Source organism: Emydura macquarii, unplaced genomic scaffold, assembly GCF_026122565.2.
Source record: "Emydura macquarii macquarii isolate MOO-44397 ecotype Brisbane River unplaced genomic scaffold, CSIRO-AGI_Emac_v2 contig_1027, whole genome shotgun sequence".
NCBI lineage: Eukaryota > Metazoa > Chordata > Testudines > Chelidae > Emydura > Emydura macquarii.
Genome location: NW_027131164.1, coordinates 18,423,301 through 18,449,545, shown reverse-complemented (window position 1 = coordinate 18,449,545; position 26,245 = coordinate 18,423,301). Strand labels below are relative to the sequence as shown.

At 39.1% G+C, this 26,245-nt stretch overlaps 1 protein-coding gene across 2 annotated transcripts in view; it reads right to left on the bottom strand.

Annotated features, from left to right (window-relative positions):
- PXDN (peroxidasin) overlaps nucleotides 1-26,245 on the bottom strand; it is a 141,409-nt gene that overhangs the window by 96,332 nt on the left and 18,832 nt on the right. For both annotated transcript variants that reach the window (XM_067544836.1, XM_067544834.1), the window contains exons 2-3: nucleotides 5,546-5,617; nucleotides 3,129-3,200 (exon numbers count right to left, since the gene is read on the bottom strand). In XM_067544836.1, coding sequence (XP_067400937.1) covers nucleotides 3,129-3,200; nucleotides 5,546-5,617 — 144 coding nt within the window. The remainder of the gene's footprint in view (nucleotides 1-3,128; nucleotides 3,201-5,545; nucleotides 5,618-26,245) is intronic.

Genomic DNA, 26,245 nt, shown 5'->3' with positions numbered 1-26,245 from the left:
GACTTTAGTCATAATGTCCCAATGGATGAAGTCATATTTAGATAACAGCGCCCTGCTGATTTTCAATGCACATCTGTAATAGTGAAGTCAAATAATTTTTCTCCCCCTCAAGTCCAGCCACTTAGATGCTTGATCCTTAGGCATGGACTTGTATCTTCCCTGCCTTGATCTGTTATTTATTGCTACTACATCAAAAGAGTTAGAGGATGGATGGGAATAGAGCCACTCGAAGTTATGCACAGGAATAGAATACAATTTGTCAGTACATTTTGCTGTAGGTGGTAATGAAGCTGGGGTATTCCACGAGGTCTTTGCATGTTCTAAAAAAGTTTCATTCATCAGGCGAGCCACTCTCTCTGGAACTGAGGATTGGAGAATATCTAGCTACATATGCATATTCTCCTGCACAAGCTTGGCTTGAATGCCCAAGGCAGAAGCCATACGTCTCAGGAAGTACTGATATAACTTAAAATTCTCATGTACAGGGAAAGAAGAGTCTGACACTGTGGAATCATCCACTGAAGAGGAAACGGTAGAAAGCAGGGCCAATGGATGCACTGTGGGAGTACTTGTCCCAGAAAGAGAGGTTCAGGTTGAACTAGTTCAGGAATGACCTTAATCTGTGTCTGCAACATACGTGCTTCAAGTACAGAAACTGCAGATGGGTCTAGCAACCTTGCCCTGACCTGGGCCAAAGAACGAGACCTTGCAGACTGAGGGAAGCCTCTGGGGACAAGGATATGGCATTAGTGGCCAGTAGGTGATTTGCCGAGAGCTCCCGTCCCTACCACAGGAACAGTGCCAATCTTGGTGAGGGTGGTGTTGTGGATCTCTGATAGTGTTGCCTTGAAGGGAGAGAGACATCCTTGAACTCGATCTCAACGAGCGCTGGAAATTGTCCAGTGGTAGCAGAGGAGCCACCCCCAATGGAGCAAACAAATGACCAGTCTCATCCGAAAGACAATAAGGTGATGGCATTGGTACAGAGGAGCAGTTGACACTCTAAGCACTGATGGAGGCATCGCACTTCTAGTTGGCAGTGAAGCCAGGGCTGGTACCAAGCCCAAAGATGAGATCTGCACTGACGGTATCATCAGTGCCACAGATCGTATTTGCGTCAATGGACTCCTCGACACGGAAAGGAAAGCCAGCATAAATTTTGCCAGCATAAGCACTCGTTTTGCTGATGGGCTAGCGCTCTCCCATCACCATAATAAAACCAGCTCAATGAGTGGCGGTAGCTATGTTGTGGGAGAGCATCTCCCGCAGACATAGCACTGTCCACACATGCGCTTATGCCAGCCAAACTTGCGTCCCTCCTAGGAGTGCTTTTTTCACACCCCTGAGCGACAAAGTTTTGCCAACACAAATGCTAGTATAGACAAGGCCTTAGTCAACTGAAACTGTCAGGCAGCTTGACTACATTTTTATCATGTAAATGAACAGTTCCATTCTGACATTAACACCAGATTAACATCAGTACTTCTGACATTTCTTCTGGCTGTACTAGAGCAGTGTCTGTTTATACTGCATTCAGGAGTCAACTAAATTTAAAATAAAAAGAGCCTTACTAAAGGCTACATTAAACAATGAAGGAGGAATTTTAAAAGAGAATTCTGCTGATAAAGCCCTGCTATTGCTCAGGAGTCCACTGCCAAGTTTCATCTTATTCATCTGCCATGTCACATCCAAATCTTTCAGGGAGGCAGAGGAAAAGGAAAGAACCTTTGCTGGGATATCATAGATGCAAGATCTGAATAAAAATGGAAGACAAATATATTGGGGAAGCTCAGGAAGGAATAATTTAAAAGTGTTTGTTTTCAACCTTTCACTGAACTGTACTGACAGTTATATTCAACATTATCTCAATTACTGTACACCTTTATGACAGAAACAAGCATCAGAAAATAAGTAATGTTAAAAAGTATATTTTATAACAGAGAGTGCTGTGACTGACTTCATCATTTCACTGCATTGGGCCCTCCTCTACTACCTCCAGTTTTATACTTGGCAAACAATATTTTTATTGGTTAATGATATACATAAACAACATGGAATGAAAATCAATTTTAACACACAGGTGGCACATGTGCATAGATATAGCTAAGTACAATGTGCACACAACATATAACTACTTCACGGTTGCATCCTATACATCAAAATTTGAATTAGTATATTATAACTATACAAATTTGAATTATTTCAGGACTTTTTTAATTCATAAAGTAATTTTGAAAAGGGCACAATGTGAGAGTATTTATGGGTGAAGATCATTATTTCTATACAGTGTATATGGACAGAGATTATATTCAATATCTTAAAGGCTGCAGAAGTTAAGCTTCCCCACACTACACAAATCAGTATTGAAAGGATCAACTCCAGAAGGAGAGTTCATGGGAGGAAGCTCAATATCCATGCCAGTTTTTAGTTGAAGGCTCTAATTACACCAATGGGCCAATATTTTATTGGCTGTCTTTTGCTATTTTCGTTAAATTGGGGGGAAATGATGCTTAAAAAACCTAAAATAACTAAAAAATGTTAGACTCACATATGGCGTAACTTTCAAAATTGCTATAAAGCTTGGACCAGCAGCGAAAGCATTTCCATACATAAGATTTAAATGGCCCTGTTAAATTGTTTATTTGATATAAAACACAATGTAAGAACAAAAATAACTAAAATGGAAAATAGAAAGAAATATCTTTTGGAAAATTCCACAAATCTGGAAGAGTATGTGAAGTACAGGAGAAAGTACAGATGTAGACTGGAATTTTCAAAGGAGCTTATAGGATTTGGATTCCAAATTTCTTTATAAATACCATCCTTAACAGATGTTTTGCAAATTCCATCACAGATTTTGTAACTATTGTAACTAGCAAGTATTTTCAGTTACTATCAACTTGGCCTGGATTCAGTCCAGCAATATAGCAGTAAAAGGCTCAATATTACTTTAGTAAATGCCAAATCATCTATTTATACTCCATTCAGATCTCCAACCTCAGTAGCTAGAAATCACATTTAACATTTTCATCTGAGAAAGTGAATCAAATTAGATTGTTTGTTTTTTCCCCCATTTCTGAAGTCATATTTAATTCACTTTTGATATAAAAAAGCTCACATTAACTTACAGATATTTTAGATTTTCAAGGTCTTCAAATGCCCCACTAGGTATTCTTTTTATCTGATTGTTGTTTAGAAGCCTAAAAAAGAAATGAAAACAGAGTGTCTCTTAATTGATAAATTGTTAATACAATTTGCAATTGAAAAGAACCCAGAATGGCAGCCTGTATGACCGAAAGTTTATACAAGCCAAGCATCAAAAACTAAATTAAACAAAAGCACATTAATGAGATGTCAGCAATTGTCACCAGAAATACACGGATGAATTTGTACCTTCTCTGTTTTAAATCCAAATGTGCTTAAATATTTCCTTACAAAATCATTTAAGGATCAGTCTTGCGAGCTGCTAACCTCTATGTGTTTGCGTTGAGATGAAACTGCTCAGCATCTTGCAGGATCAAATCCTTGAAGAACTGAGAGAGAAATTACAGAAACACATAAAGCCTAAATAAACTGGCTTCATGCAGGTACCAAGAGTGGCAACGATGGGGAAAATTCTCTCCCGCAAACGCTACTGTAGGCTATGGGCTGGAAGAGTAGATGCTGCCCCCTGAGATGCCTATACTGAGGTTTCCAAGCCATAGTTACATCTAGCAGAACTTCCCTTGGTACTCCTCAGTTGTCTCTTCTATGCCAGTTCATAATGTGGAATACTGGAATATTGTGTTCTCTCAGAACAGCTACTCCACCCTTGGCCTCATCCCCAGTGCAGAGTGACTGTGGGCCTCTGAAAAGGAGAGAACTCCGGGTTTGAGGGCCTGATCATTACTTAGACTCCTTGAGGCAGGGACCATTCTTTTGTTATGTGTTTGTATAGTGCCTCGCACAATGTGGCTCTGATGAATGACTGACATCCCTAGGCACTCTTGCAACAAAAATAATAATGATCTGAAGGGCACTATCTTTAAAGGGCTTTTTATCAGGCTCCAAATGAATTCCTAAAGAAAACTCTGGGAATATGCAAAAACAGTGTCCATTTCCTAATATTCATCAGGCATGTCAGAGAATAAATGTACCTGTTATTTGTGCTTTAGAAAGTAGACAGCCAAGTAAACAGCAGGCATTTAAAAATGAAAACTTCCATAACTCCTTCTGAGGTCTCCAAAAAACACTAGTGAACAGAAACAGCAAACATTGTATTGAACACATGTAGACCTGTTTCAAATTTCATGTTTCAGGGAAAGTGCAAGAAGTTATTACATTAAATGGATTGTGAGCTTATTATTATTTGCGTCCCTGCCTCTGGAGTTGTTTGTTCCTGACAAAAGTCTCTAAACTTCTAAAAGATTCACGGCTGGCCTACAGTATAAATGATTACAGAGGCTCAGGACTCCGCATCCCAGATTGCTGGATGGAGATAGAAGAAGCTAGAAGAACCACAAGAACCAGAACTCAGAGACAAAGCATTTGGTTTTACTTTTGGTTTTGGCTGTTGTTAGAGAATGGAGTGGAAGGAGAAGCATCACAGCCTGGGAGGTCACCATTAAACTTCCCATTCCTACCCAAAAGAGAAATTTTGAATTCTGTTGGTGGTTGCTGGATCATCAAAAGGTGTCAAATCCAGTAGAGACTTGCAACCAGGAGGCTGAGGAGAGAGTCCAGGTCAGGCTACCAAGAGCCTAATTTTCTATAGGGTGGAGGCACCAGACACCAAGATAAAGAACCCAGGACTCATACCACTGAGGTGAGATGAGAGAAGTCGCTCCCAGCAGCAGGCATCAGTGAGGCTTAATCCATGCCCCAGGACTGGGGTTACATCTGTAGTACATATGTTAGTGCTCCAAAGCCCCAATCAGAACCTGTAGCCATTGTGCTACGTGTTGTACAAACAGTTTAAGAGACCTGTATGAATCTAACTTCAACTAGAATGAAAAACACTAGTGTCTGCTTCAGAGTGGCTTAATCCATTAAAATAAGAATGTTTCAATACATCTAGAATCAGAATTTGTAAAATTTCTAGAGTATTCTACACATTTATAAAAATGCAGTGGTGGAGAAGCATTTGAACAACTTGGCTATAACTGGCTGGCCTAAAGAATCCGATGCTACACATCCTTAGAGTTTAAAAAAAAAAAACACAATTATGAAAAACTATTAATATTTAGTTATATATTTTTCGTATCTTTCATAAGAAGTGTAATAAACTTTAACAAAATATTAAGGCTTTCAATACATTTCCTGAGGCTTTTAAAGCTTTTAAAAAGTGTCTAACATATTTTAAAAAAAACAAAATTGAAAACCAAAGATACATGTATATTCATTCACATTGGGCCAAATCTTGCAGTCACACTTAGGTGAATAGTTACATTGATTTTTGTGGAACTACTCACCTGAGTAAGATTAGCAGAATTTGACACAGAATCTAAGTTTAATCATTTGACTGAAAGAGGAAGAGTGTTTTCCGGGAGGGGGGGAAATAACTTACAGTGTGTTCAGGTTTTTAAGCCGTCTAAATGCTCCAGGCTGGATTTCTTTAATTCTATTGAACCGTAGATCTCTGTGGGGTAAAAAACAAAAACAAATCAGTATATTCATCAGTATGAAGAATGTAAAAATGTCACCCTTTTGGCAAAGGTTCCTCATCTTTGTGCATAATTCACAGTTCACAATCAAACGGCGGAGAGGAAGGATGGAATTCATTTAAAATGAGGGATGAACAAAAAATGGGTACAGTCAGCTAATGTGGTCTGTGAAAGTCAATATCTCAGCTAGGTTGTTAAGCCTTTGCATAGCAGCCATTAATCATTAAGGGTCTTCACTTCCTCAGAGGACCATCTCCTAGAGTGTGGAAATTCAAACTGTTTACCAACCTCTATTGTTTCTCTTTGGGTATGTCTACACTTAGAGCTGGAAGATGTAAACTCTAGCTCCAATTATGATCTACCTAGTATAGGTACGTCTCCTTGGGCTGGAATTTAAACACTGCAGCTTGAAGTGTAGACATACCTTTGGGACAACTGAGGAAAGAAGGGGGAATATAATAAGGAAGGATAATAGGGAGGACAAAAGAAGTGTTTGCATAAGGACAGCCAGAGAGGCTGCCAGTCTGGCCGGCAAGGAGACATAAGCTATTCACATCTTCTTTTTCTCCCTGCAAATGAAAATACCTTATCTACTGTACCTTATGAAAAGTGTAAATCTAGCTACATTAAACTAACTTTTTGTTTTAATTCTGTTTTTTCTGTTCTTAATAAATGTTGTTTTATTCAAATTACTGCAGTATGGGTAATACAATGCAAGAGCAAATGTCTTCAAACAGAAAAGAAACATGCTATTTTTAAAGAGAAATGCTGATGTTAAAGTGTTTCTGGAGCCTACATCTCCCTATTCCATCTCAGACAAGAGCAAGGACAAGAGTCTGCCCCCTGTAAACTATGTTGCCATCAGGCTTCAGCATACAAATACAAAGGGAAAGACTGAAAAACTAAGAAGGAGATGAGAATTAGTATTATTTTACTGTTCTTGTAACTAATAGCTTCAATACAACCTATAAAAAGATAGCATATAAATACATACATCACAGTCATCTCACTCCTTGAATCAAAACAATTACCTCAGAAAAATACATACCACATTTTAATTAGAGATTATTTTAGATACCAAATCCCAGAGCTAGGTCTTAAACTAGCCAGGAGAACTCACAGAATAACAGAAAAGCCACATTCAGCTGTCTGCTACACCCATCTTATGCCATTGACTGAGATTGTACATAACTGAAGGCATAGCTTAGCATAAAGTCTTGTGCAAAGGGTATGCTTAAGCCCTTATTCTTTATGTACTAAATCTTAAATGCTTACTCAGTTTTTACTCAGCCAAAATTGCCATTGTACTTTGTTGTGGACCTTTAGCCTCAATCTGAGTTTCCCTCAGTAAAGACTTTCAGAGGTTGCCCATTGTTAGTTCTAAAGCATGGGATAGAAATTTATCTGTATTTTTATTCTATCTTGCTAAAATATTTGTCAGAGATATGAATAAATGTGAGAAGGGAAACAGTGGTGTACTGAAAACTATCTTAAAGCTGTATGCTGTTACGTTAAATTTCATTTGCGTTTTCTTGTCTGGCTTACAGGCTAGGAGATTCTCTTGGGAAGTATATAATGAGGGCCTCTCGGAGTCAGTCTGCAGCCCATAGGAAGGTGGGATGACTTGTGCCTCTCTGTTTTTGGGAGCAGCCTACTCTGTTTGGGACATAGTTTCTATCTGCATATTAATGTATACAAGACTGACTAACAAGTCAAGTTGGAAGGCATGGCAAATTATTTCATTCTGCTCAGCAGTTTTCAGAAAGTGCCATAACAAACACATTACAGTGCATACATTTTCTTTGAAGTCATATTCCTCTGGCATCTTCATGGAATTACGTGTCATGGAAAAGTATGACCACACACATTTTTGTTTGTGTTCACTTTACATATTTAAGGAAAAATACAACAATATATTTCTTGTTTAAAAACCAGATAGCATATATAAAACACTAAAATACTACAATAAACAAATGTTGTTATATGTTGAAGAGTCAAGCACCCCAAATTTAGGAAATGCTAGTTAAGAGTGCCTGTGCAACTTTAATGTCACCCCCTTATGCATATGCATTGTGATACTGTCTAAAATTACAACTCACATACTATTTCCCTACACGCCGTGGACATCTGTCTCACTCAGTGCATAGGATGAATGCTGCTTGCTAAATGAGAAGCTATTTAGTCTGTCTTTTCTTACTTATACTTACTCATGCTTTATTTACTCCTCTTCATATAAACCCCACACTGACTAGAGCATTATTAATTTTCTCAGGAGCTTTTCTCATAAATGAGCAGTCACCACCACAGTATTCAAGTGCTCCACAAATGAGAAGAAATTTCTCTCTAAAACCATCGTATAAAGTAAAATGATATATCACTATCTCCATTTTTATAGATAAAACGCAAATGGATTAAGGCCAAAATTGTCAAAAATGTCCACCAATTTTTGGTGCCCAACTTGAGACATCTAGGGCCTCATTTTTTAAATTGTATACCACTTTATATATTCAAAGCACAACTCCTATTGACTTCAGCTGCCGATGTGAATGTTCAGTACTTCTGTGTGTCTGACCCCAGATGTCTCAAGTTGGGCACCCATAAAATCAACACCACTTGCAGCAAACCATGAGAAGTTGGGCTTAAAATGACTTGCCCAACAGCACAGAGGAATTTTGTAAAAGAACCAGGGATAGAACCCAGTTCTCCAGCATAGCATACAATTGCCTTAGCTACAAGACCACTGCTCTTTTCCCCCACACCACTGTACCTAATTCACTACCAGATTCTGCAACAAATGAGGGCAGGATCTTACGGACAACAACTTCATTTGCTACACAACCCTGCTTCATTCTGTGACCACCATTCCTCCAAAGGACTAACAAAGGCAGAAGTCCAGTGGCAAAAATATTTGATCATGCAACTTAAGACTTATCATAACGCATGTGAATAAGGAGGAAGATTTAAGATTGACTGGGCAACTCTAATTCTGGGACTTTCTAATTTTTGAGTGCTTGGCTCTGCAACTTTAATGTTGGATTTTGCTAAGTATGTCTTTTCCTATTGTAAAAAACAAAATAAACAAAACACATGTAGAAACAGACATTCTGTTATTTGGAACATAAAATGTCCCCACATGGACCTTTATCAGTACAGAAACCAAGATCCATGGCAGTGACATCTACTATTTGAGCTAATGGAGTAACTAATAGCAGTAGCAGGTTGTTACTCCATGTCCACCAATTATTAGAAGGGGGAAGAACTCTGTATAAGCTTGAAAGCACGTCTCTCTCACCAACAGAAGTTGTTCCAATGGAAGATATTACCTCACCCACCTTGTCTCTCTAGAAGGGGAAGAGATGCTTTACCAGTGGGTTTCACAACTATTTGCCTGACAACCATGGAATACTGAGTCTCAGGAACCCTGGATTCTATCCTAGGTTCAGGACAGCTATGTACCCTAGTGGTCTGGGATTCTTTTTTCTCTGTTCACCCTGCCTGCCCCCTTTGCAGCCTGCCTGTGTCCCCTGCCTTTCTTATAGTCTCCCTCTGCCCATATCCACCACTGCAACCTGCCTCTGCCCCCAAGATGGATTTGCATGGGGACAGCAAAAGGCACCTCTCTGATCTCAGAACAACTCCTTGCACTCTTTCAAGTCCCTGATCCACAGCACGAAGGCACTAAGAGATTCTCAGTAAAAGAGTCATAAGAAATTTTTAACATGGGCAAAACAATGTCTCAGGGCAGAACACACATTCCTCTTCCTCCCACTGGGGATTTAGGCTTTAATTCCTCCTGCAATTCACTATGATCACTTTAGCAAATCTGAGTTTAGTTCAGCACCTGATGTCCTGTTCTCTCTCAGGGACAACAAAAGGGTAGCGAATGATCAGCCAGCCCTCTAAAGCAAAGTTTTGTTTTGTTTTTTGGAACAAAAGCATCGCAGCATATAATAAAACATTAAACAGCTTACACAAATGCTTACCAGGTAATACCTATCTACCACATAGGATTCTGATAGGTTTCAAAGACCTTCAAACCCTTTCTATAAAGTCTCTCTCTGTCACAGTGTCATATCAGTTCTTGGATTGAGAAGGACCCCATGTCTATATCAGACTGGTAATTTTTATACAATTCTCAGTTGTTGTGTGGTTGGCCTCCTGAAACACAGTCAAAACTGGTATTTGTAATTTTTCCCAGGGAGTGGTATTTCTCCATACATGTTTACCTGTTCAGGTATTTGCATTAGTTATCCACCCAGTAATTTTAGCTCTTGATAGTTCATTCATAGTAGGTGACTCCCCTCAAGTCACTACATTTCTTCTCTTGTTTCAAGATAGAAACTAACTCCTTCACACCTACATAAAGGGAGAGTGGAAACTGAGTTTGCATTTTGTAATACAAATAAATCAGAAGTTTACCAGTTATCCATACATTTTGGGTGAAATATGCCTGGCAGACAGTTGGCATGGAAAATTTCAGCCCAAACAGCTGAGGTTTGATCAAGTTATAACTTATAAGCAACTAAAAGAAGGGTCTTATAATGGAAGGTATCAGGCAACCTTAACGTAGGCATCACTATCAGAACCACCTATAATATCACAAAGCTGTTTCCCAGTACTGGGAAGTTGTATCCATTCAAGTAATGTTTCACTTCCAAGTGGCTCTGAAGTTCTACCACAGTCTTCTATTAACATTATTTAGTCAATAAATGCAAAACTTTTATCTGCAAAATCTTCTCTAAAAGTAGTTGTATCAAGTACCGTAACCATTACAAAAATCCTCATTGTAAGCCTATAAGCACAGGGATGGTAACCATCACCAAGTACATAGGCTGCTCATAACAATCTGCCACCCTGCAAAACATCAGTGTGTTCATAAGCCTAGGATGGTACATCTGGCCCAGCTGCCCCCTTTCATGAGAGGGGTGGCCAGGCCAAATTGGCCACTCTAGGCAGCTGCCTACTTTGCCTTTAGCTAGAGTGGCCCCTTGCCAAGCATTATCTCCTGCTAGGTCCTTTGGTTTTTCCTCTTGTGTTTGCCTACCACGGCCTAATAGCAACAAAACACACTAGGAATGGACAACTCTGTTTATGCCTTTGACTGAGACTGGATGGGAGGGAAGGGTGTAGGCTTCAGAAACTGTCTCTTCCCTGAAAGGTTAGTTGTCTTTTTCTCTGAGGGCAGTTTGCATGAAGTTATCCAACAGGAATCTTAACAAAACAAGAATTATTAAAAACAGAGAGAAAATAAAATTAACACATGAGAAACAGTTTACTCAACTTTTCTAGATATAAGCTTCTCATAAGCAAAAGCAGGTAAGTCATTGTCAGCTCAGTTACAGAGTGAAGGAAAGTGAAGAGCTTACATTCCTTGAAAGCTACCTCTGACTCTTTGTCCAAAACTGTCATCAGCATCACAGGCTGATTAGATGGCAACTCCTGCTATGTTCAAAGATATCTCTTATCAAGACCTTGCAGCTGGGTCAGGTTGAATATCCCAACATGCTTCTCCTGATGTAAGGTAACATGACCGAATGTACCCCTATATTCACACCCTACATACTATTATAATAATGTTTGTATGAAGTAAGCTTTGCGAGATATCATCTGAAAACTAGTAACTCTCTGGTCAATAATATCATAGTGAAATGTACATAGTAACGTTATGTGTAAAGTTATGAAATTCCCCATATATGATGTTAAAGGCACATGTTCAAACTCATGTAGCCCTTAAAGCAGGGGTGGGGAACGTCCAGCCCGTGGGCCGAAATGATCTGGTCTGGCCCACGGCAGGCCATATAAGGCCCGCAAAATAATTTGGTCTGGACCTGGCGGCGGGGGGAATTCGGCGGTGGCACGGTTTCACGGCGGCGGCGGGGTTCCGTGGGGGGGGCAGTGCCCGCCGCCGAAACCCTGCCGCCGTTTTCCCCTTTTCGGCGGCGGGCACTGCCCCCCGCCACCCACGGAACCCCGCCGCCGCCGTGAAACCACGCTGCCGCCGTATTCTCCCCCGCCGCCAGGGCCACCATCAGGCCCTTGACATAAAAAAGGTTCCCCACCCCTGCCTTAAAGGAAAGAATGTCTGTTTAACTCAGTTTGCACATAGACTGTAAACAGAGCCTTCAGACAATGAGGGGGGAAGAAAGACAACAAAGAAAATCTGCATTTCAGAATACACAGTGAAAAAGAAACAGGTGAAGTCTCCTTTCGCCACCTGACTCCATGTCTCCTTGCTCTCAGTCAGAAAGAATTTTGTCCAGGGCTCACTCTCAGGAAAATGCATTTCAGAAGGTGAGTGAACTATAAAAGAGAGGGTCAAAAACACCCCAAGTTCTCTCTCCCTATCCATCTCTCTCTTTTCACCTAAGATGACAAAAGAAACAGCTGTGGACTTTGGGAGCAGATCCTGAACTGAGAGTTTGGTTAGCAATGTACTGAAAACATGTGGTAAGGGGCTTCACCTTGAACCAAATCTAGTTTGTTAAGTTTAGAAAATATTTTATCTTTATTTTTCTTTTAACCATTTCTGACTTTAGTGCCTCATTATTTGTATTTTCATTTAAAATCTCTTTCTTTGTAAGTAAACAAACATGTTTTAGTTTTTAATCAAAACTAATCCAGTGTTGTGAACTGTGCGGATAACTCCATTTAAAGTGGCAAACTATTATATTTTGATCCCCTTAGAGGAACAATGAACCTAACATATCCGGATTGTTCAGGAGATGGCTGGATAGCGGAGAACACAGGTTATTTTGGTGAAAATCCGTGACTCGGAGTGTGTATTGGTGTTTATTAACAGGCTGCTAGGGTTACAGTTGCTGGACCAGGACTGTGGCTATACACAGACACTCAGGTTGTGACCTGCATGTTGTTTGGCTGTTTGTGAGGAGCCTCGGTTGGAAGCCACAGGAGCAAAGCATTGGGAGGCATCCCAGGTTGCAGGGCAGGTGGTGACACAGCCACTCACTGGTCTGGATTGCACCCTGTAATGTCATAGGTGACCACCCCTGTTCTTCAAACCATTTTTTCCCACACATCTACACATATCCCAAAACCCTACTGTGTGTGACTCAGTGCATTCTGTAAAAGACAGGCCACTGAGGAAACAAAGACCCATTAATTATGAATAAGAGCCACATTTAAAAGGCTTAATGACCAAGCTACTTAGCCAATTTTGCATGCCAGCTTCTGTATTGTCTTTTCAGATAAGATTAGCATTTTCTTCAGCACTGTGTGAATTCCTAGTTTACATCCAGCTAGCAGAGAATTGCATAACCTCCAAAAGACAGGAAGGGGAAGTAATATCCAGAGGTCAGATGGAACCTGGTTCAGTGGGAGCTGTAGGCTTTATGTAAACATCAGGACAGAGGCAGCAGCCTGAAAGCCAACGTCTGAAGCAGTCTGATGCTGGCAAGGAACCTAGTGGTATCCACAACAGGGTGATATTTAGGAGCTGCATGTACAGAAGGGGGCCGTTGAAACAGAGTGAAGAGATGGGCAAAAAAATGAACTCTGGCTAGGGGATCTGCAGATCAGTGTAGGATTACTGGGGGTCTGCAGGCCAGTATGGGGGTCCGCAGGCTACTTCTGGAGAAAGTAGCCCTGGCACTAGGCTAGAGAAACCTCACCTTATTACTTCTGTACTGGACTGTCTTTAGGGACTGAGTAGGAACTGTTGGTTTTATCATTTTAACTGATAACCATCAAAGCCATCATGCCTATGGTATTTGCGACTTTTGCTTCTGGCATCGCTAGTAATCTACTGTCTTACTTGAAGTGTGTGAATGTTCTTGGGAGCCCACCAAGGACTAGACCTGGAAGAACCTAGTGCTTGGAGCATTTATAATGTGCATCACTCCATGCATTCAGCACACTACCAGATACCTACGCACTGGTGTACCACAACACCTGCAGCAACACCCTGCGGTCACGTCGGTTACAATATCAGACCTTCCCCCCCACTTTTACCACTATTATGATCTATGAATTAGGGACAGAAGTTCAGATCCCTCTGTGACAGAAAAACACTTTAAAAGGGGATTAAAACTTGGCCTCTCTTTTTGTACTCACAATTTCAGACTTGTATTAAATTGTGGATGCAAACTGCAGGCACAAAAGGTAACTTTTAGGAACCTGAATCTCCACACCTTATGTAGCCATATACCCCTATACTGAGTGTAAACTAGAATGGTGATGTTTCGCACACAACTGCAAATAAGTTTGCACAGATATAAATTACATTATGAATCTGCTGGCTCATTACTGAGTCCATTCCTCTACACTGGCTGAGCTGGAATAAATGGGTCTAGGCTAGGAAAGGCACTTTTACCCAATTTAACATCTAACCAATAGAAGGCTCCAAAATCCCCAGAAAGTGTAAGTTATATCCTGAAATCACAGGGGCCGGGCTCAGGAAGGTGCCTGAGGCTGTGTAAAAAAAGGAGCCATAGACCAGAGGAGTAGACTGCTAGCTGGCTGCAAAACGAAAGCCAAGCAGCCTGAGAGGTGGGCCGGGAAGGCTGAGAGAATTTTGACTGTGATTCTCTTTTTATTGATTCTTAATCTTAATTTTTTTTATTAATTCAGTCTTAATCTTCAATCATTGCAAAACACAAACACACACACACTCAACAGCAACACTAAAGAAAGAAACACTCACAACTGAAGGCTCTCTGGATCCTTAAATCATCATCTAAAGCCAACTGTCAAGCATGCAGTTTTTTCAGCGGAATTTGACAAGTTCAGCAACCAATTCTGATTTTCTATCCTTCATTATAAATTAAATGATGATGACAATTCAACATCTAAAGTCTCTAAGAAACTTTTTTATGTTTTATGTTACAGAAGTTGTCTTTTATAAATGCATTCAGTGACATTTTGGTAGGTCAGGTATATATGTAAATTTTGCAATAATTATATTTTTCTGAAAAATAAGTGTTGTACCACAGTCTGGTACAAAGAACAGTATCCCAAAAGTCCATCACCCCTTCCAATACATTAGAAAAAAAAAGAGTTACTGCAACAAATCCTTCTAAGCCTGCTATGTGACACCCACCTTTGATCTTTCCCTATTGCTCCTGAACTAAAACCTCTCAGATGGCAATCTGTTTTGTTTTTCTTCTCTCTGCCTCCTGCTCTTCTACGGCCTGACCATTCAAGATATTGATCAGCTTTAAATCTCATTGACTTCTGCAGACATTGAAGGCACTCAGAACTTTGCAGCATCAAGCCCCTACTGTATAACATGAGTATAAATACAGCGTTCAGAGAAACACAGAAGAGATTGCTTTATGTGCACCACATGCCCCAATATCTGCATGTATTTTAGTGTAAATCTATATTTGAGTGATAAAAGTTCCTAAATAAAAGAAAACCCATCAATTGCAGGTGAAAAAAGTAAACATTATGAGTCCGATATTATAAAATCAATTACTGTAATTCTGTTTCCTTTTTCATCTTTGTATGATATTTTAAATGATTTAAAAAAAAAAACCAGCAGCATCTGTTGGCCAGTAAAATGGGAAAGCTGTGCTCTAGTTACTTTTGACACTGGTGACAGGAAAATTTGTTCTTGTAAATATCTGTTCTTGGAAAAAACATGCCCATCAGTCCACTGTTTTGGCTCAAGTCTTTTCTAAGGGCAACACTGTGGAAATACATGTTTTTTAACTGTGTAAAGACTTTTGATAATATTTTTCCTGGTCCAATTAAGTGCAAATGTCAAAGCATATATTTGACAGCATTCTGCAGATATTACCAACAAATGTGATATAATAAACCAATGCTTGCTGTTCAGTTCTTGGAGTTCTACTATGTACAACGTATCCCAATGCTCAAGCTATCATTGACAATGTAAATTCATGCAACTACAAGTTGATGGGGCAAGTTACAGTCCATAAAATTAATAGCATGCATCAAGTGAAAGGAAGTCTTCCTCCTGTTATTTATCGTTTTAAGAATAAAACATGTGCCCATTGTGCAGCCTCCATGAGCATTTAGAATTTATATACAGCATCAGTTATTGTTGCAATATGTTGACTCTCATAGTCAGCAGTTTCCATGCCTAATGATCAGCAGACCAATGTATCTAAACAAAACTATAAAAACTAATCACCTGGAGGCAAAAGCTAGGTAAAGTGCTATGCCTTGCCTCCATGTCAACAGACTTTGGTTCTATCACAAAAGGAGAGTGAATTCCGGAGCTGAGAACATGCTACACCGCCACTCACTCTCTGCCCTAAAGTTCAAAATCTACTGCCAGCCGCAATGCTTCTACAGATCTCCTATTCCAGAAAGGCAAGGTAGCATTATTGGGAGTCACCGAACGACACTGCTAGATCCATTTATATGAATGCACAGCAGGTAGCCCTTGGAGAGAAATATAACAAACCCAAGGCCGCATACACATACAGATATCCGTTTTAGCAGGCATGGAGCCTGGGACCTTCAGCACCAGAAACACAGGGCTCTACTATTTGAGCAAAGGAGAATTATTTTAAATGTAAGAAAGTTGCAGGTTACATAATCTCATTCCATAAGGAAGGAGAAAATAGAGTCTCAAGACTTTACTGAAAGATTAAATTAAACACTAAAAGATTTAATAAAGAAATAAGGCCTTTTTTAAGACACACAAATTACATCAGATTGAGGCTGTGGGTGAGAAACACATCACCACAGTATTGTGTTACACAATAAATTCCCCAGGTACCAAATGACTGAACTTAAAAACCAGAGAACTGTTAAGAAGGTGCATATTAAAGATGTTTTGTTTCATCTTCCTCTCCAGTAGCAATAATTTCTATTCGTGAAGACTTTTTTAGTCAGAACAAAACATGCTCTTATACTCAGGTGTTGATATTATTCAGTGTAACTAAAATAATTTAATTCTGTAATCAGGAAATTGCTTTTTAAAATATTCACATTAAACATTCTTTTGATGTATGGTTTTGTTTTGGGTTTTTTGAAGGGTTTTTTTGTGATTAAAAAAAAAAAACAGGTCTGCTTTCTAGTAATTAGAAAACACATTGTCTAGCAGATGTGTACACACCAAGAGAGGAAATTAAGGCTTAGAACTTCATTTTTAAGCACAATGGGGTGCACTTGGTTTACTTTAAAAATAGTGTTTTACTTCTAGATTTATACAAATAATCTTTTGCAGGATATTGCATGTGCTTAGTTTTTAAATACTCTCTGATTAACCAAATTAAGATAAAAACATGAATAATTTTTAATCTGATTGCTAGAAGGTAGTGCCCATAATGAAATGAAGAAGTGGTACAATGGAAACCTTAAATCAGCATTCTTTCTGTAATGAACTGTGGTCACATATCTTCAGGCACAGCAGATATCAGTACAGATCAAGCTCTGGACCTTCGGCACCAAAACTCCACCTCCAAATCACTTGATATATCTGTTAGCCATCAGTAAGTAGCAGATATCTGCTAACCCAAAAGATGGAATCTCAGGTAGGGTAACGGGACAACACCTTGTCAAGAATCCCAACATCCTCCACCTTTCCATCAGCTGAAAGTAAGGAGGAACAAAACAGAGTTTCTCATTGGGAAGTTACTCCTGGACCTCACTGGTCCCTGACCATTTGATCTCTGGCTAGTAGATGTCTTCACTAGCACTCTTCAAGCCCTGATGTTACCCCTGAAACTCATTTAAGGTCTGTTTTGATAGCTTAAGAAATTATCCACAGTTCCCTTATATGATACAGTAGAAAGAGCTCCTTCTTCCCACATCATATAGTTCTCCAGCATCATGGCTTCCCTGTACCAATTCTTTTGTCTATTGGGCCCGGCTTGCCTCCTGAACATTCAGGTTGGCAAATGGTGGAAGGGAAAGTATTTACAGCTGAGCAAAAAAAATCCTCTGAAAGAGGTTCCTAGATCAACAAAACAACAACAACAAAAACAAACTTCAATATAAAAAATTTACATATTTTAACATGAATAAAAGATGTCTTACACCATGCTGATTTATTTACAGATAATGAAATGTCTTTGTTATGACATGCATTTTATATATGGGGACATTATTTACAAGGAACCCTCAGGACACCAGCAAAAATCTTTAACAGTGATATACATATGATATTTATGAAGTAAGTTCTGTATGTTCCTCTGCAAAGGTAAAGTACAATACCAGAAAAGTGTTTGTTACACATAGTTAATAAATAGCACACTTTAAACTGCATGCAGTTGTTCTTCAAATGAATTTTTTCAAACAAAACAGAAAAGAGGAAGGGTAGATGAAAACTCTTCTGAACTCTTGAAATTCAAAGCCTCAGCTTCCTGGCTAAGAGATGGAAACAACAACTTTAAACATCCTGGAGATAACTAACACAACACACAAGAAAGAAAGAAAACTAAACCAGAAATATTATAAGCAGAGGAGTCATTTGCTAGGTACAATAGTCAGTAAAGAGCTTGACAACACAGAACATGGGGAAACACATAGTTTCTGGCAATAACAACTGGAATGCACTAACATATTTTCCATATAATGATGTCTTCAGAATCTTGGAACTGAGTAAATCAGGGAGCTTATGTTTACGTTGGACACCCTCTTTGTTCTTGCATTAAACACTGCCTGCAGGGTGAACTTATCTTTATACATATGCCAAGATATAGACATAAAGTGTAATCTCTCATCTTTAGTTTGTTCCTTTGTCCTGCTCTTGGAGGGTCAACAAAAAATTCTTTGTTATAAATTTCTAATCTCCTTTCAGCTGACAATACAAATGTAAAAGTAATACTTTTAGCTACTTACTGTAATATTGAAGTGACAGAGGAAGTTGTTGAGAGTTTTCCAATAAAGGATTTAACTTAAACAGAAATCCTATGTTTTGTGACATGAAAGACTTTTGAAGTTTTGATTCCACTTCACCAAAACTTCACAGGCTCGCTCTGATTGCTCACTCGTCCCCCACATCACAACAGTTCTTACAGACATACTGGAAATAAATTGTTCATTTGCTTAGTAATAATGGAATACAATTGGTAAAACTCCTTGAACATAGCAAAACACCTGACAAATGCAAACTTTATAAGCACTTATAGAAGTTGTTCTGAAGGAATAAGTGCATTCATTCTTTCACTGTGCTGTCTAAAGTGTGGTAGACTACAAATTACAATAGTAAAGATGTGCCATGACAACACTACATACATACAAAAAAAAAAAAAAAAAAAAAAACTGAATAAAAGCAAGGAAATTACTAAATTCCACAGGAAAGGAAAGTTAGAGAGCATTGCCAGATTGTCTCAATAGAATATCTGTCATTTACAGAGGATGCAGTGGGGTTTTCTGAATCAGAAAAAAAGACTGACAAAATGACATTAACTCACTTAGGTTTCGCAGTATAGAAGTTATATTATCCCATTGAAAACAGCCGATTACCATATATTCAATGTTTCTAACATGACATTTTGACACCAGTAGCGACTTTTCATTGTGAAAGTTCATCAAAATGGAAAAATTCTGCGGTATATATTCTGCGGAAAGTGAATGAAGGCCAGAATTTTTAAAGGAGCCTATAGGAGTTAGGCACCTGATAATTTAACTCTTTTAGGCTCTTCTGAGAGAAAGGATGGTTCAGTGACTCAGGTGCTATCCTTAGATACAGGAAACCTAGCTTCAATTACCTGTTCCAGCACATTCTTCATATGTGATGTTGGGCACGTCATTTAGTTGCCCCACCTGACAATGAATATACTAGTATTGTACCTTACAGGAGTGTTGTCAGCATAAATACATTAAAGACTGGAGGAGATCAGATTCTACAATAATGGAGCGCAAGTAAGTACCTCAGATAAATAGTTTTGAAAGGTCCAGCCAAAATCTTTACTTAAACATCTGTTTAAAGCAGAAATCTTTCCTGCATACGTAAATACAAATATTATAAAATGTTAAAAGAGTCTTCATTACTTTAATTTGGCAAGTTGAAGGGAAGAAGCATGGTCTTTGATTCTGTGTCAATAACTAGGGTTTTCAAACAATGAATTCTAATCAAATTAGAAGTGGGCCTTTTGCTAATAATTGCACTTTCTCCTAAACTTGTAGTTTAGTAGAAGTCGGATAGTAGAGGTCGGAAAAAAAGTTGGATATGAAATGTAATGCATTCTCCCATTAGCAGGTTAATTTCACTTGCACAGCTGGTTGGAAAAACTAGCAAGAAAGAAGCAACAGAAGCACTGATGCTTTCTGCAGACTTAATAAGATGACTGCATCAGTTTTCATTTGATTCACGTTTGGAATATTAGCTTCTCATGAAAACAGCAAACTTCTATTATTGTTATAATTTTTTTAAATATTTTTTGCGGAAATTAATGTCTTAGGTCTTACAACATTCAACTGGGAAAACACATTGTGAGTGGAGTTTTACAGTCTGTAAATGCAAAAAGTACCGATAAAAGGAGTTGGGAGAAACTAGCATGTATTTGTGCAAATTATAGACTATTTGAATAGGGAAATGTACCAATGAGCAAAGCTGCACAGTTGGTAAAAGTTTTGTGAGCTTCTTTTGAAAAAGGATCTCTGCTACCAAATGAGTTTACAACCCAGGGTAAAAGTTTCAGTCACGGAAGAGTGTTTTAAAGATTATACCATTCTGTTTTTGTTACAAAATAATAGTATTAAACTGAAAAAATTAAAATGAAATCAATTTACCAGTTAAAAACCCTATTTTAGTTATTGATCCAAAATTGATAGTGGTTGTATTTTTATGTATGGGTCTCTTTCATAGTTTGTGCTGTTTTTACTAATAAGAATTTAGGCTGATTGTGTTTTGATATAATTAAATACTAAAATATTTCATTGTTTAATTAAAGGAGAGATCACTTACTGCCTTTAATGATTAGCCAGTGGGGAAGAAATCACCCACAAAATGAATTGCAAGGAGAATGAACAGGCATTATAGTTCGTGTCTAAAGAGTCACTGAACATAAAATTTCAGGTTTAACATTTTAAAATGATTAAAATATTTTCTTTAGTTTGGTAGTCCAGAAGATTATAGACTTTTGCACAGAGGAATGTTATAAATAGCTAATATTTGTTGAGAATTTGTATAGAATGAGTGATGGACTTGTCTTGTTTGTTCAGTATGTCACACTTTTTTTTTTTCAGGGCAGTAGTAAAGCCACATTAATGTGCCATTGACATCTTCCAGTTACTGCAGTGATTTGATTATATAACCTTTTGTGTGCAATTTTCATGTTCTGTTCTGTTTGAATGTTTTTGCTATGCTAATGACTGTTTTTCATTTTCTGCTGCAACAACCTGAATAAAAAAAGAGTAAGAATAAAGTAGACATAAGCAATGTGGTCTTGCTGGCATTTGCAGATTTGTTCTGCATTGAAAAACATAACGGCTTGGCATTTATGTAAGAGGATTTTCTGCTGCTGGTAATTGGTCTTCAGCTGTTATAAAAATATTTACTATTTCCTTTTTTAAAATTTTTTAATATTACTCTAATGGCAGAGTGATCTATTTGTGAGAAATCCCAGAGCAATACTCATTGTTCTCAAGTACTCCTAAGAAACTGGAATGAATTACCAAAATATTCAATTAAGAAAAAATTGTTTACTCATTGATCTTTATCTGTAGAATTTCTGTTAGAGAGAGAAAGAGGCCATTAATTTACTTCCCTCTTTCTTTAAAGGAAAAAAACAGTTTTCAGGAGATTTGCACTATTTTTCTTGACAAAGGAATATAAACAGTTAGGACCATGAGTTGATGGTCATCACTTATTCTCTTCTCTCTAGCTGTTCTGTTTATATGTATGCATTATGATGATTAGTAATAATTTCTTTCACTTGTCTCTCTCCGAGTGATGCTATGAAGCTTAATTCATGTTTGTACAGAGCACTGAAATCCTTAGATTAAAGACTCAGATGTAGATTAAAGACTCAAATAAAGCCAGAAAGGACCATTATGATCATCAGCACAGAACCTCACCCAGTGATTGCTGCATCAAATCCGTAACTTCTGGCTGAGTTAGTGCATATATTTCAGAAAGATATCCAGTCTTGATTTAGAGACTTCAAGTGATAGAGAATTCACCACATCTTTAGGAAAGTTGTTCCAATGGTTAACTACCTTCAATTTTTAAATAATAGCAGTTTATTTCTAATTTGAATTTGTCTAACTACAGGTCCCAGCCATTGGATCTTGTAAGAGGCTATGTAAGTGAAAAGTATTATTACATATATCACCCTTGGTACCATAACTCCAATTTCTATAATGTGATAGATACAGAGGTAAATATTTAAAGTTGCTATATGCATAGGCTCAAAGATCAATCAACAAAATTAAGATGAAATATCCCACAAAATTTAAAAAACAAGTTCTGGGCAGAAAGATGCAAATGAAAAGTTATTCCTCAGCAAAGGGGATTTTTGTGTTTTCTGTTCACTGGAAAGTTATAGAGACAAGGCAGGTGAGGTAATATCTTTTACCGAACCAGCTTCTGTTGGTGAGAGAGACAAGCCTTTGAGCCACAAAGAGCTCTTCTTCAGGTCTAGGAAACTTACTCAGGATGGAACAGATTGTTTAGAAAAAAGATATCACCACACCCATCTGGTCTCGCTAATATCCTGGGATCGACACAGCTACAGTAAGCCTGCATACTATACCAGAAAATTAGTTTTTTTTTTTCCTGTTACAAAAACAAGCTGCTGGTGCAAGTAAATACGTACAATTTTTTAATGTAAAAAACATGCATTGATATAGAAGAATCACCAATATTCTAAGCATCCTTACAAACAGTTTGCATGTACACCGGAAACCAGGGTCTAGAGCCAGCACTCATTGCTCTGACTTTTTGGGATCTTTCCCAGCAATTCAGCCCTTTAGCTAAAGTGTTTAGTTTTTGGCCAGCTCCCAGGGTGGGCAGGGCTGATTCCTTCCCTGACAATCAGTGCTCTCCTGCTCCTCAAATCCTTCCTTCTCCTTCAATGACAGAGCAACAGCTCAGAAGAAGCTGCTGGTGCTTAGAAGAATCGTACTTGTGTGTGAGGAATGGGAGAAATCTGAAGGACTTGGTAGGCAGACTAATAGATTAGCAAGGGAATGGGATTTGTGTCATTCTTCATAATTTTTTTTCTGACTTTTTGTTTTGTCTGGATGTAGCCCACAGGTGCAGTGTGTGTGGACTTGGCTGACAAACGAACAATGCCCAGTATTGAACAACAGTAGCCTAAGTGGAGAGCGGCCATTTTGTCTCCTTCAATGGAATATAAAGTTTTACAAGACAGGAGCAATAGCAGGCTTAAGGAATGGACAGGGGAAGCCAAAGGGACAGAATTATACAAGAAAAAAAAACTTGAAATGCTCACAAATTGAGCTCACAAATTGATCATTTATTCATGGCAGATCCATCAAATACCCTTGTTCTGATCCTGCACCCTCCTCTGCCAGCAAAACATGGGGGCTTTTTAGAAGAGCATATTTTCAGGAGTATGGCAGTTTTCAAATGCTGCTAATTTAAAAACTATGCGTATTATTCAGATGGACTTAAAAGCTTTGCAGTAGTTTAATTTAACACAATGCTCAGGAAAGTCAGGGCAAGTGGTCCATGGACTTTAGGTTTTTTAATTTTTTTAAAAGTTGCCTTAAATTTTAGAAATGACATTTTGCGTATTTTATTATATGCCCTTTTGCTTCGTGGTTGTAGACAGACAGCTCTGACCCCTGTCTGATATAGGATGGAAAATCCCCATTCCCCTTGTTGGGGCAAGCTGCAGCACATGGAATGGTGAATTCTGCTTCATGATGCTTTTGAGCAACAAAGTGGGTCCTGGGTAGAGGCAGGTGAGTTGGTCGTGATCCAGTCCTTGAACTTCCCAGCATAACAAGATCCAACAAAGGAGCCAAAAGTGGATCCACGTCTCCCCACGCCTCGGCAAGGCAGGCAGCCTCAACACAGTCTTATGCTAAGTGTCCCATACCATCCAATCCTATAATCTCATATATCTTTTCCCATGCAACTTCCATTTTCACTGACATCCTCTTTTATGGGGCAAGAGAGGCTACCCCCAGAATGACACCTCCTCCTGGAAGGGGCAACGGTAGGTATTCTCAGGAAGTGAACTACCTTACAGAGTCCAGTGGAGCTGCTCTAGGATTCTTCTATGTGATGAGTTCCTTGCAGGGGCATGCACCAGGGGGCTGGGGAGGGGGCACGGGGAAGCCTACTGAATCCCGTCCCTTCCTCACCCACAGCCTCTAGTAAGTGTTTGGGGCCCGCCTGGGGTGCACAGAAGGAAGCTCGGGACAATGGCAGGGGGAGGTAACAGGGGCCGGGGGTGCTGGGTGGGGACCCCAGGGGGGCAATGGGAGTCTGGTGGATGTGGAAGGGACCTGTGTTTAAAGTGCCCCTCCAAAAGTAGTCACATTTAAATCCCTGGGCAAACTGCATTGTACGGCAATCCCCATTTATCCACATGCTTGGTACCTATGCTAATACTGCCTAGCTAAATGGGAGAAAGATGGTACATATATTCTGTGGTTTACACCCCTAGACTAAATTTCTAGCAATAGGGACAGGACAAGATGACATATTTGCCCACTAAATTCCACCTTGGGCTACATTTGTGGTTCAGAAACAACGTGAGGCAGAGTTCTCCATGTTCCTGCTGCTATTCCAGAAAGGAGAACTCACTCCCACAAACAGCAGAGCTGTCTGCCTGAAAACAGAAAAAAGTGAGCAATGAGATACCCTAGCAGAGTGCTTTGTTAAAGGCAAAAATATATGCAGTTTTAAAAAGAGACCAATAGGAAGACCATGTTATGCTTGCCATCACTGTCCTAATGATAAAAGTTTGCAAACAAAAAATAATTCTACTATAACAACTTTAAAGCTATGCTCCTCTCATCATGTAACAATTTACCCAAAATTCTATATTCACATTTACATTTAGGAAATAATTATTGATGTATTATTGCTTTTTATTACATTGTACAGTGCTTGGCACATTGGAAGAATATTATCAACACCCAACGTATTTCATTCCGTGTTATAGAAACTAGGATTACACTATATCATATGTCGGTGACTTTTTTCCCCTCCACGCATCTCTTATCCCTACCCCCCCCCCCCCCCCCCCCCCCCAAAAAAAAAAAAAAAAAAAAGTAAGTCTAAATTGCTTAACAAAAAAGCACAAGGACAAGTGGAAAACTTGACTGCTACAGATTCCACAGCTGTGTCTGTCATTTCCAAGAAGACTTTGCTAGTCTTATATATATTGTTAATCATTTTACATACTGACAGCCTCAGGCTATCAAATTCATTTAGTCTAAGTTGTCTACCATCTTCCTCCTAGCAAACAAAGACATGATACTGTATTATCATCAGTATTCAGTCAACAACTGGTTATGCATACGAAATGGGGGTGGGAAGGAAGTATTCATTTAAGTCTTCTGAATTCAAGCCAAACAAATAGCAAATTATAATATCCTGTGATGCTTTTATTGCCATAAACAAAGAAGGGAAACACATAAAGTTGCAGGAAGAAGCAGTTATACAGATACAAACAATGTTGTCTGTTAAATTTAAAAAGCAAATGACAACTAAGTGGTATAAGACAAGAAACAAAGTTTATTCTTCCATATAAATGAAGATATACCCGTCCAATACTTTTTTATACTTTGTTTCACTCTCCATTATTTAACATTGTCTTAAAAACTATTAGTATTTTGATTACTCATTTAGTTCTTTCTAAGCCCAAAGGTTAGTGGGGAAGAGGGACACCACAGGGAAGCAGAAGTAGGAGGGTGCAGCAGGGGAGGCCTCCCGATTCATACTGTGAAAGTAGGCCACTCGGCTACTTATCTCAAGTGCCTGTACACAAATGCAAGCAGCCTGGGAAACAAGCAGGAAGAACTGGAAGTCCTGGCACAGTCAAGAAACTACGACATGATTGGAATAACTGAGACTTGGTGGAATAACTCTCATGATTGGAGCGCTGTCATGTATGGGTATAAACTGTTCAGGAAGGACAGACAGGGCGAAAGGGGGAGGAGTTGCACTGTATGTAAGAGAGCACTATGACTGCTCTGAGCTCCAGTATGAAACTGGAGATAAGTCAGTTGAGTGTCTCTGGGTTAAGCTTAGAAGCAAGAACAATAAGAATGATGTCCTGGTGGGTGTCTGTTACAGACCACCAGACCAAGAGGATGAGGTGGATGAGGCTTTCTCTACTCAACTAGGGAAAGTTTCCAGTTCACAGGGCCTGATTCTCATGGGAGACTTCAATCACCCTGACATCTGCTGGAAGAGCAATACAGCAGAGCACAAACAATCCAGGAAGTTTTTGGAGAGTGTTGCAGACAATTTCCTGGTGCAAGTGCTGGAGCAACCAACTAGGGGCCGTGCTTTTCTTGACCTGCTGCTCACAAACAGGGAAGATTTGGTAGGGGAGGTACAAGTGGGTGGCAACCTAGGCAGCAGTGACCATGAGATGGAAGAAGACCAAGAAAGGAGAGCAGCAGGATACGGACCATGGACTTCAGAAAAGTGGACTTTGACTTCCTCAGGGAACTGATGGGCAGGATTCCCTGGGAGGCTAATATGAGGGGGAAAGGAACCCGAGAGAGCTGGCTGT